Below are 12,989 nucleotides of genomic sequence, written 5' to 3' on the forward strand. Positions count from 1 at the left end.
CCCCCAGATGGCAAGCAGTCCTATACAAGTTAAATATGTCACAGTGTATCCTAGATACAATATATGTGTGCAGAACGGAACAGTTCTCGTATTGCACAGGAAGAATTGGATTCAGAAGGTAAAAATAACCTGGGAAGAATAACAAAACTGCAACCAGTTTACATTCATTTCTCAGTGTTCTTTCTTTGGGTGTAACTGCTTCTGTCCATCCTTATAAAGTACTTTTAAAACTTTAAAAAAAAAACCCTGAACAACTGTTATTTTGGAGAGCCTGAAGGTTACAGAAATCTTAAGAGGGGAACAAAGAAAAATATTATCAGAAAGTTATTATTTAAAGATGGTTTTTCTTCCCAGAACTCTCAGTGTTGTCTAGAATCAAAAAGTCATTGCCTCTTAGATTGAGCCAAAAGAACCTGTGAGGCGATTGGAGCCCAGCTACATTGCTTTCCAGTGTGGAAAATGAGACTGAGGGCATTACCCCAAGATCCCACAAGGACTAAGCCTCAGAGCCTGGGCATCTGGCTCCAGTTTTTCATCTCAGGTGACTGGTTAGCCCATCTTAGGGCCTGGGAATTCTTAAATTACCTCCCAGTTCTGAAATAAGCCAGCCCTCTACTTTACCTTCCCTGGTGCTTGCTGCAAGATCATCAGCCTTACAATCTGACAAGCCCTGTCACACTCCTCCTTGTTTACAGGACTCCCAGCTCACCACACCCTCTCTTCTCAAACTGTGAGCTGCTTCCTTCATCAGGAACTCCCTGACAGTCCCTGGGCTGACTCCTCTTAGCTCCCCTCCTTTCTTCTCCCCTCCCTAAACAACTCCAGCATATCTGTGCTGTTGCAGGGAGTAGAAGCAGTGAAAGGCTGGTGACTGATGGTCTGAGCAAGAACAAGTTTTTGTGGGTGGTGTTCTTACCATGTGGCTTCTGGCACCACAGAACAAGAAACTCATCGTACCTCTCCTCCTGAGGATTAGGTGCCAGAAAGGCTAGAGCAGAAGGTGGATAAGGGAGATGGGGAGAAGGTAGGGAAGTGTCTAAAGAAGCAGTACCAAATGGAGAAGCTGAGGAATGTATAAGGGACACATTAGTGATGGAACAGTGATATCTATGTTCATTTGTGGAATAAAAACTCATGAACTAATAGTGATATCTGTTCATTTGTGGAATAAATACTAATGAACTGACTGAGGCAGTGTGGTGTATTGGATGAGGGTATAACTGGGTTCATATCTCACCTTCCTAGCCAACTGATTCTGGGTAAATGCTTAATTTCACGGTGACTCGGCTGTTTCATCTATAAAATGAGAAAGTTGAATTTAGTGGTCTCTTACCTATCTTGAATAGAGACCGTAACTTTGCATAGAAATAGTATAGAACTTCTATGCTCAGACCACACTGGAAAAGTGATCTTTCAGCCTCTACATAGGTTAATCTTTTGACCCTCCTTTGACATACAGAGATTTCCTACAAGTCTGGGAGAATGGCGCTGAATTCAGAACAGAGTCCCAGGCTCTGCTACTTATTAGTATATAACTAGTTCAAGTTCAAGAATGAATAATATGGACAAAATATTTTATGTTTTATGTAAAGTACTACAAGTGTCTGCATTTTTAGTTTGGTTTTCATATTTGTGATTTCATCTCTTCAATGAATTTCCAGTGTGGAAACTACAATGCAGATCTGCAACTGTAACTTAAACTTTGACAGAGTTGCCTAAAGGCATTGAGAATTTAGGCTTGCCCAAGGTCATATTCATAGCTAGTATGTATCAGTCAGAGTTTAAAAATTGTATATATTTTTAGGTTTATTTTTATTCTCAGCTTAACAAACATCCAGTAAAAAGGAGCATTTTCATGTACACAGCAGAACAAAAAAAGAGATTGTACATAAAACTACAGATCTCTATCATGATTTTTTAAAAAGTATTTAATAAGATCAACCTGTAATTTTCAACGTTACTCTTCCTGCCTGGCTTTTTTCCTAGCCTCCCTACTATTTTTTTCCCCCAACTCTATTCCTTTCTTCGTCTCTGGTAAATTTTAAAAAATTAATTTTAAATTTATTACAAAATGAGAAAAAAAGTATTTCCATATACACAGCAGAACATAAGAGAAGATTCAATATAAAATAAATTTCAGTTTTGAGAAAACCAGTCCAATTTTTTTCATATTTCAAAAAAGCCTTTTACTCTGCCTTATCCTTTATACCCTTCCTCTGTCTCATCCTACTTTTCCATTTGAAGAGAAAAAGAAAATCACATCTTTGTAATAAATATATATGGTCCAAATGAAGAAATATGAGAAGACACTCATATTTAGAGTGGGAGGTCTACAGGTGTTAAATATTGTTAAATGGTTCCAGAGTTTTTCAATGTGTCAGTCAATGATGACTTCTTCCCCCATATCGTCTTAAAAAAATATTTGTCATATGGAATGGTTCTCTGGGAGGGGGAGGAGAGGGCATACATAGTATGGCAATGTAAGAAACAAAATATCAACAATAACTTATTTTAGAAAAATCAAATTTGTGCAGTCAAGCAAAATAGATTTCCATATTGGCTGTTTCAGTCTCATTCTGCATCTTGTGTCCATTACGGCTCTCTTAGAAGGGGATTAATATACTTTTTGGAATCATGATTGTTTATTGAATTGAGCAGAGTTCTCAAGTCTTTCAAAGTTTTATCATATAAATTGTTCTTCTGGTTCTCACTTTACTCTGCATCAGTTCATTCAGGTCTTTGTAGTTTTCTCTGAAACCATTTTGTGATTTATTTTTCAGTACAATAATATTCCAGTCAGTTGTCTAGCCATTCCCCAATGTATAGTCATCTCTTCCTCCCACTTAATTTCTTTTCTACTTTAGAAAGAAGCACTATAAATATTTTGGGGTATATAAGACCTTTTCCTCATTCTTTGATCTCTTTGGGATATTTGCTTGATTAATATTTGCTTGTATTGCTGGATCAGAGCATATGCACAATCTAATGATTCCTATGACATAGTTCCAAATTGATGTTCATGATGATAGGACCAATTTACTTCTCCACCAGGAATTCATTAGTGTCCAAAATCGATTTTGAGCCCAGATGTTCTGAACTCCAAGGCTGTTCCTCTAGGTACTATTAGGAAACTCAAGCTTAGTGAGTCTCTTTTGACTCCTGTCATAAGGTGGCTTGAGCCATCACTGACCTCCCTCCTTGCTTTTCTACCACTCTGGCTATCAGAACACATTGGTATGAATAACTGTCACTTAGATAATTTAATTTTCCTATTGTGCTGGAAAAATGGAATAGAAAAAGCCTTTTTCTTTCAGTTGTTGAAGAACTAGATTGGATTATTTATTTCTTTTATGTCAGACTAGTTAATCTTTCCTCAAATAAAGACAGAGTGAGAATGTAGATGTTAGGACACCTATAGTAACCTGTATGGTCTTTTTCTCAAAGGACCCTGTGGTTTTGAAGATGTATTTTGTGGAAGATTAAATTTATGGCTTAAAATAAGCTCCTTGTCCTCAGCCAACATAATGCTTAATGTTTAACAAAAATTTCTTGATAAGTAACAACATATAAATATAATGGAATATTATTGTCCTATAAGAAATAGTGAATATAATGAATATGGAGAAGAAGCACAGGGAGATTTATATAAACAGATGCAAAGTGAAGTCAGCAAAACAAGGTGATACATGTAGTGTCTGCAATAACATAAATGAAAAAATAAATTTACAGAATTAATGTTATGAAATTATAATCATCAAGCCTGCCCTCAAAGGAGAGATATATGGTACCTTTCCTCTTTTACAGATGAAGGACTGGACGTAGAACATTGCATATATTTTCAGAATTTCTAACATATTGATTATTTTTGCTGAACTGTCTTTTTCCTCTTTTAGAAAATTCTTTGTTATGAGATAATGTTTGTCTGGGAGGGGATGGGGGAAGAATACATTGGAAAATGTAAAAATATATTGGGAAATGTATAAACGAGTAACAAAGTATATATTTTTAAAAGATCCTTGATAAGTGTGATAAAAAAATTAAGCATAAAAGCATATTTATAGGCTTGTTCCCTTTAAACCTGGTTCACTCTGATTCACATGCGGCTTCTATTGCTGTGGTGCCTTTTCTTTAGCTGTTCTTTGAATTTTCCTAGTATAGAGTACTTCCAGAGATTGAACTCATTCTACCAGCATCTGCTTTGCAGCTTATACCCTTAGAGTATGAGGTTAAGTGATTTGCTTAGTTTTTCTGACCAGAGTCACAAGATGCTATGTTTCATCCAATAAAGATGAAGTACTAATTGTGTCTTGGTTAGAGGAGAGAAGCAGATATGTAGGACACACTGGTGGCTAGATATGGAAGATATGTCCCTATGCTTTAGCAGGACCAGGAATGGGTTACATACCAAAAGGATTTGGAAATAGAGGTACAGCCTCTTTATTCTTGGCAACTCAGTGCTTAGGAGGAAATTTAACTTTTAATCCATTGCAGGAAAAGTTTTTTTTCTTTTCCATTTTCAAAAAGTCAATATGCATCTGGCCCAACTTAGATTGTAAAATTGGCTTATTATTTCAAAGAAATAGTTGACTTGGTTTTTTTTTCCAAAATATACTTCATATTATGTTTTATTTCAAACCTTTAGAAGACAATTATATTGTTTCTCCCCCAAATACAGTGGTAGCCTCCAAAATGCATTGGCAGGAAGTAAGAAAAAGTAAGAATTTGTGAAATAGATGGGAAACTGATTTAAAAAAAAGAAACAATGCTTTGTTGGGGACATAGCACTAGTTTTATTAAAGTATTTTGAACACAAGTAAGGAAATGGTTGGTTTTGTTTTTTTTTAATATTGAATTATATTTCTGTATAGTGTAAATGTTCTTCAACTGGTTTTGCTAACAAACCTCAGTGAGCTGATGCTCTGAGTATGTGTTGGGGAATGACACTTTTGTTGGCCAGGAGCTCTTTTGTGGAACAGCCAAACTGTTGGACTTTGTATGTTTACCATAACTAGTTTTTTTTTTCCTTCTTCAATTTACCCTGGGAGGAAAGTTTTGAAGATCTTTTCAATTATTAAATAGAATATTTCTTTTTTTTTTCTTATCTTATTTGAGAACTTCAGATTATACCAGTTCCTTTCCATAAAAGTGTTTATTACAAGAATTTGGTATAATGTAGATGTTAGATCACGCCCAAGGGTGCTTTGTTCCTAATGTACAAAAAGTAGCAGAGTAAAAATTTTATTGGAAAGCAAGGACCCAGGGAAGTATTAGAATGATGTTCTAATCTACTATTTCTTCCTTAAATGTTGATTTTCACTTTCAGAATATTCCTTCAGACTTAATTCATCCTTTATCACTTCAAATAATTAATTTTTTAATTAAAAAATTTTCAAATCATTTAAATTTCATAATTACCAAATGACTACCATGTGCCAGGCACCATGGGAGGTGTTAGAAATACAAAGACAAAACCAATAATCCTGGTCCTCGAGTAGCTTGTATTTCATTTAGTATATCCTAATAGTGCCAGATCAGGATGTTTTATAATTCATATATTTATTCCAAGTATTTCTATTTCAAATCTATGATCATGTGGGGAAAAAAAAAGAAAATCTGTACACTACAAGCCTGTATGTGATTATAAAAACCTCTTATTGTCTGTACTCATCTCTGCTTTTTGTAATGATTTTATTTAACTCTTTAAGTTAAAAAAAATTCAGGCGGTGCTAAAGTTTTGATCATAAATTGTTATTTCTCTATTCTCCTCTTATTTGTCTTTTAGGTAAAGAAATTAAAAACATTTAGTGGAGATGCAGCCAAGCTGTCTCTGGCAGATTCCTTTATATACTTCCTAATACAGGTGCCAAAGTAAGGATGTACTAGTTATTCTTTTTAGAGTGAGTTCTTTAATTATTGATGTCTTTATGTAAAAGGTGTTTTTTCTTTTTTTCTCTTTTTTCTTTTTGTCTCTTAGCTATTCACTTCGGATTGAAGCCATGGTGCTAAAGAAGGAATTTTTACCTTCATGTTCTTCTCTCTGGGATGACATGACCAGTTTAAGGATGGCTACAAAAGGTAAATAATGCGTTCTGAGATTATTCCTGCCTCTTGTTGTGCGTTTGTTTACTTAATTCAGTTTAACAAGCTCTTTTCAAGGGGACAAAGACAAAAATGAAACAGCCCCTGTTTGCAAAGAACATATACTTCTTTATAGCAACATTTTAATTATTATTATTTTAGAAATGTCTTGAATATTTCAAAAAAGAGCCATGATTTTAGCAGTGTCGGTCCTTCCTCCCATCAGAAAATGCGGACCCTTTGCCCTGATAGATTGTTTCATGAAATGTTAATGCCAGCAAAATTCATAGTATGGTGTTTCATATTCTGGATAAGCTTCTCTATCTTAGCTTAGGTGATTATTGGATGAAAGGGATAGGGCAGTACTTGAAACTCTTCCAGAGTGGATAGAACACTTAGAATTTGAGCATAGCCTTAGGAGCCCAGGGTCACCTTCAGGTGAAGGCGAGGAGTTGAACTTGATTGGAAGTTGGATGAAATCCAATTGTTGATACTACCCTAAATGTAAAATGGAGAGGTCATAGGGTATTGTCATTAGAAAGGACGTTAGAGATCAAATAATCTAGGAGTTCCTGAACGTGGTCTCTGAGCTTGTTTTAATATTTTGAAAACTGTATTTCAGTGATTTTTTTCAATAATATCTGTAATCATGTGCATTTTTTTTTTATGCATTTAAAAACATGATTCTGAGAAGAGGACCTTAGAGGGGTCATTACAATAAAAAAGAAGATCCAGTCTAATTCCCTCATTTTGCAGGAATTTAAAATTAAATTAAATTAAAGTGAAGTAAAGTGTGACTTGTCTAAGGTTCCAGGAAGCAACTTTTTTTTTTAAAGGTTCTGTTTATAGAAGTTTTGATGCTTTAAAAAAAAAATATCAACAAAATAATTCTCTCTGTATCCTCTTCTTCCCTCACTGAATCTGAATCCTTCTTGGTAACAGAAAAACAGCCGTAAAGTGTACCATGTCTTCTACCCCTAGCCCTCTACTTTTCATGATCTGCCCTCCTTGACCAAGGAGAGCTTATATCCATCCCAGTTCAATTTCCCTTCTGTTGCCTTTTTTTTTTTTTTTCAAATTATTGTCATTATATAGAGTCTTCTTCACTTCTTACCAACTTATATATTTCAGTTTCCATGTTTCTTTGGATGACTCATGTTCGGACTTATAGAGTGCAGTTAATTTCCATTACAAAATGGGACTTCCTTTAAGATATGGGTTGGACCAGAGAAGCACTGAGATCCTTTTCAGGTGGATCCCACAAAACTCTATAATTCTATAATTCATTAGCTCATATAAATCTAGGACTAGGTTTAGTCTACCCCTTCATTTTACACATGAGGAAACTTAAAGTTCACACAGGCTCCATGATTTGCTCAAGATAAGACAGGTTAGCATCTGTCAGGGGTGGAATTTGAACCCATATCCCAGTAATTCTAGAGTTAGTGTTCTTATCACACTGTCCCCCAAAAGTCCTGCTTGCTGGGAGTATTTAATCTTGCTTCTTGGAACCAATAGACTGGTGGAAGCTCTCTTTGTCTTTGTATTGTCTTGTGACGCATTGAGTCATGACTTGGAAACGACACGGTGTTAAGAATTGACTACTGAATTTAGAGTCAGAAATCCTGAGTTCAGATCCTGCCTTGGACACTTATTAGCTGTGTGGCCCTTAGCATTCTCTTAACTTCAGTTTCCTCATCTGTAAAATGAAGAAAATAATGGCTCCTGGAAAGGATCAAACAAGATAATATACTGTATGGAAAACATTTTTCAAACCTTAAAATGCTATATGAATATCAGCTATTTTGTTGTCCATGAACTTTTCTACGATTCATCAATGCCAGTTAGATTTCCTCTCTGTCATCCTTGAGGGTTCTGGTTATTGTTGTATTTGAATTTGGATTTCCTGTTTGTTCACTATTCCCTGGTGCTGAGTAAATGTTTGTCCTTTTAGACCATTTATTTTACCTCTTATTAGAAAATTTAAAACTTGATTTTCTCTCCTCATAGACTATCCTTTTCTTCTCCCCTTGACACATATTACAGTTTTTGAAGGATTTATGATTTTTATTTTGCTTTAGTTAGAAAAGGTACTTTTCCCCTTTCATATCTAATAGGAATGTAGTTGAATATTATTTGCAAATTAATGGGCATGGTAGAAATAGCACTTATCTGTTTTCTCTTAGAGAACTGGCCTACTTAGATAACATAGGCCAGAATCCAAGTGTAATTTAATTGAAAGTAATTCCAGCAATACCAGGCATAGAAGGATGAATGTCAAAATATTATAGGTGATTTACAATGCCTAAAATCAGAGTTTTTCTGGCTTCCTACATATATTCAAATAAGTTTAAGAGAGCAGCTAATTTATGACTTTTATGGTAATATTCACCTAATATTTACAGTCATTTTATAGAGATAAACACCAAATGGGTTGTATAGAAAAAAAATGGTCACTTTGTTGTGGACCTGAAAGATAGTTTTTTAATTGTTGTTTTGAAAGAAACCATCGATTTGAAATGAAGGCAACGTGACCATATTGTAAGCACAGTAGTTTGCAAATTATTTGCATGCTCTGTTGGCATGGTTAGGAAAGAAAAAAAGCTTTTTTGGATCTCATTGGAAAAACAAAATACCACCTGCTCTTTTTAATCTTTCCTGTCCTTTTAACCCCGTCTTAAAGTAAGTTTGAGAAAAGAAATTGAAGGAAAGTTTATTTCTAGGACATATAGCCTCCATTTTCAGAGCTATAATCTTAAATTTAGAACAAAAAGGGAGCTTCCCAATTGCTTTACAATTGAGGAAACCAATTTCTTTAGAAATGGCTTAATTTTTAAAATTCTGAACTTAAATTTGCACTGAGCCAATAGTAATACAGAAAAAAAGAATTGTATATGAAACTATGAATCTCGTATAGCTTTCTTTTAAAGTACAAAATATTTTTGGCATTTATTTTTCATACTGTCTTGTTTGTGCTTCTGACCTTCCTCTGTTCTCTATACATTAAAAATTTTATTTCACTGATTCTCTTTTTCTTTCTTTTTGGGATTGGAGGTTGGGAATGCTATGTTTGGCTGTTCTCTGTCTTTGGGAAAAAAAAAAGAAAAAAAAATAACATACATAACAAAGCAAAATAAAATTCTACATGGAAGGTATATATGTATTATTTATGCATCCAGAATTCATCAAATCTCTCAACATGTGGATAGTATTCTTTGTCAGTAGTCCTCTGAAATTGACTGGTTTTGACATTGTACTGAATTTGTTGTTATTGTATAATTCTCCTGATTTTGCTCATTTCACACTACATTCATTATGCAAGTTATTTCCAAGTTTTCTGATAAATTGTGTCTTCATCATTTCATTATTTGCCAATAAGGCAACTTTACATTCATATATCATCATTTGTTCATCTGTTTCATAGGCAGACATTTCCTTAGTTTCCAGTTTTTGGCTATACCTAAGACATATTACATATGGCTCCTTTTTCTTTTTATTTGTTTCTTTGAGGTATAGACATTGTATCATTGATATATGCTGTTTAGTGATTGGGCTGGAGAGAACAGAGTTCCAAATAGATTTCTGACTCTACTAACAGTGGAGTGCCCATTTCCCCATAACTCCTCTAACTCTTGTCATTTTCCTTCTATGGGGTCATTTTTGCTGATTTTATGAGTGTGTTATCAATGTTCTTTCAATTTGCATTTCCTTAACAAGTAGGAATATTTTTTAAAACATGGTTGATAATTTTTTTAAAAATATGAAGTGATTATAGTTATCCCTACTTTGAAAACTGCTGAGTCTCCAAGGACTTGCCTAAATCTCCTAGATATATTCATGTGGCAGGACTGTATTAGAACCTATAGTTTATTTTTGTTGGATACTCCTTCAGCCAACATGGATCAAAATCTCTGTGCTGTTTATATAAGAGCTGTTTTACCCAGTATTTCCCCATTTGGTGGCCAGCATCCTGGTAATGACCCCATCTATATTTACCTGAATGGGCCCTAGAGATGAAAAACGTATAAACTGGCATGTACTTGAATCTTGGCAGGACCTGTCAGAGCTTGTGCAGCACTGGCACAGCTTTTGAGAACCCAGTGTTACTTTGAAACCATGGCGAGGAATATAAGTAGGACTCTGGTTGAGAAAAACATTTGTCTTCAGTTTGATTTGTACGTTGTTTTCTCATATTTGCAAACTTTGTTCTTTGACTATTTTGTAAGTTGCTAATAATAATCTCAAATAATTCCTGGTATATTTGTAATCTAAACCAAAGAGCCTGATGGATTACTAGTAGTGATTGAGGAGATGAATTTGTAAAACAGAAAATTACATTGTTTTGTATATTTTATGTGTTTTAATCCCCTCCTGGAGTATACAAGTTTAGATACTGGTTTGATAAAGATGGAAAAGGGATTAAGATTTAAGCAGAAAATATCTTCAAGACCTTCCTTATTTTCCTTTTTCCAGAGCTCATGTCCTGTGAAGAGTTACATTCTGTATTGCACTTGGTCCTCCAGGCTGGAAATATTATGAATGCGGTAAGTCCAATTCTAAATGGAAATGGAGCTTTTCCATTTTGATGTGGCAATCTCCAGAAGGTACATACCATTTCTTTTGAATTTTTCTCTCTTTAGGGACGTTATGCTGGCAATGCAGTGGGTTTCAAGTTGTCATCATTGCTCAAATTAGCAGACACGAAAGCAAACAAACCAGGGATGAATCTGCTCCATTTTGTAGCTCTGGTAAGTAAAAATGATTGCTGGTGGCTCTCTAGGGCCAGAATGAGATGGACCAGCTAGATGATTGATTGGTCAGAGAAGCTATTTGTTTTTATGCGAGGAGGAGTATTTCCCTGCAAAGATTTTTATTAAGGAGCAATGCTTTGTAAACTTCCGTACTAATTGGTTGCAAATACACATTAGGATTTCCATGCTCCTCCTACTCCAGAACATCTGGGTCATCCCTACTCTTCACCCAAGATAAGAGTCTAAGAGAGGGACATTTTCTGGTTTTAGTTACAAACATTGCTCAGTTGTCTCTGATTTCATTTGGGGTTTTCTTGGTAAAGGTATTGGAGTGGTTTGCCATTTCCTTCTCCAGCTCATTTTGAAGATGAGTAACTGAGGGTAGACAATGTAAGTGACTTATCCAGAGTCACACAAGCTAATAAGTGTCCAAATCTGGATTGGAACTCAGCAGATGAGTCTTCCTGATTTCAGGCTTGGCACTCTATCCCTGGGGCCCACCTAGTCACCTAGTAAATAGTCATCATTTCTCTGCTCAGATCCAATTAAAATAGAACACAATACTTTTTTTTTTTTTTAAATAAAGTTTTATTCTTGCTTTTTATTTTTAAAACAGCTTCATTTCTTCCCTTGCTTCTCATAAGGAATAGGTTCTTATTATCAGAGAAAAACATTCACTAAAAACAATCTCTCTGAGTGATTGCCTGGGGTAGGATGTAGCCAGGGTTTTTTTTTTGTTGTTGTTGTTTGTTTCTCTGATGCCAGATGAGCCCCTTAACTCTTTGTCCCACTGAATTGAACTAGTTTTGATGTCACGAACACAACTTTCATTTTAAATTTATTTTAGCAGCATATTTGGTTGAAAAGCTCATTTTCAAACCCTTTGAGATATGTTCTTCTTTTAACCACAAATGGGTTGCACATGGAGATTTCTGTCAGCCTTGCCTTGTTTCTCTTTTCCACTGACATAACCAAGACGGGTCTCTGCCCATGTAGGGTGAAGTTTCATTAATCAGGAATTGTTCCCCTCCCACCTCCCATCCTCTAAATCGGCATAGAATCCAAACACCTCCATGCTGTGTACCTTCTGATTAAACTCAGCCTGCAAACTGGTTTAACGGCTGCCAAATATCTTGATCATTTCAAGGCAAACACTCAGGTATGGGTGGCATTCAGGCAGGAAATATTAGATTCTCTTAGAAACAATGGACTCTGCTCAACTGTTACCGCCTCCTCCCATTCAGCTGTAGGGCCCAGGGACTGTATTCCATGGCAGAATAAAATGCTCATTGCTCTGGGAAGTGACAATTTATTTTGAAACTTGAGGTGTTCTGGTTAGTCCTCCTAAGAACGTCATAGTTCACTTTCTTAGCAGAGTAACAGGGTACTAGTAAATTTTAAGGTCCTTTCAGATGTTGAGGGAAAATTCCACTAAATGGTCTCTCCACTATGCTATGGCTATTGTGTTTTTTTGTTCTAGGAAGCCCAAAAGAAAGATGTTATTCTTCTGAATTTTTCTGAAAAATTACGCCATGTTCAGCATGCTGCCAGGTAAGCAAGGGAAGATTCTTAGAAAATTTTGAGAATTTCACTGTTTTTTTGTGAGATAACTGAAGCATTTCTCAGTTTTTAGCATGAAGTTTAAAATCTTCCAAAACATTTACTTGTTTAGCTTTTTAGACCTTTGTTTGATTGGCCTTTGGATGTATATTTCCATGGCCATTTTTAAAGTGAATTAATGTTAAAATGTTTGGAGGTTTTTTGTTGTTGGGTTGGTTTTTTTTTTTTTTTTTGAAAGTAAACTATATCTTAAAAACTGGTCAGTTTTCAAATCGGATTAAGGGGGAAAAAAGTGGATTAAGAATTTCAAATCCCTCCACAACCAAAAGAGATTTCAGACTACATCATTCTATTCATGTTTGTACCCTGAGGGTAGCAGCTTGATGTAGCACAGAGTTTGCAGTCAATAAAATGTAGGGTAAAATCCCTTTCCACTATGCTGCAGCTATTTAAAACATTATGCAAAAAATGTGAATTTCTAAAAGAAACTTAGGAGGAATTTTTTCCCTCTAATTAATAAGGAAATGTTACAAAGAACATTTGTAACGGGAACAATGGGTCAGTAGCAATTCATGAATTAGTTTTAAGGTATAGCTCTAG

At 35.1% G+C, this 12,989-nt stretch overlaps 1 protein-coding gene across 2 annotated transcripts in view; it reads left to right on the forward strand.

The window, feature by feature from the left end:
* FHDC1 (FH2 domain containing 1) overlaps positions 1-12,989 on the forward strand; it is a 52,238-nt gene that overhangs the window by 24,487 nt on the left and 14,762 nt on the right. For both annotated transcript variants that reach the window (XM_031943805.1, XM_012552166.3), the window contains exons 5-9: positions 5,783-5,868; positions 5,975-6,075; positions 10,552-10,622; positions 10,719-10,826; positions 12,310-12,380. In XM_031943805.1, the coding sequence (XP_031799665.1) occupies positions 5,783-5,868; positions 5,975-6,075; positions 10,552-10,622; positions 10,719-10,826; positions 12,310-12,380 (437 nt within the window). The remainder of the gene's footprint in view (positions 1-5,782; positions 5,869-5,974; positions 6,076-10,551; positions 10,623-10,718; positions 10,827-12,309; positions 12,381-12,989) is intronic.

Source organism: Sarcophilus harrisii, chromosome 6 (assembly GCF_902635505.1).
Source record: "Sarcophilus harrisii chromosome 6, mSarHar1.11, whole genome shotgun sequence".
NCBI classification, from domain to species: Eukaryota; Metazoa; Chordata; class Mammalia; order Dasyuromorphia; family Dasyuridae; genus Sarcophilus; species Sarcophilus harrisii.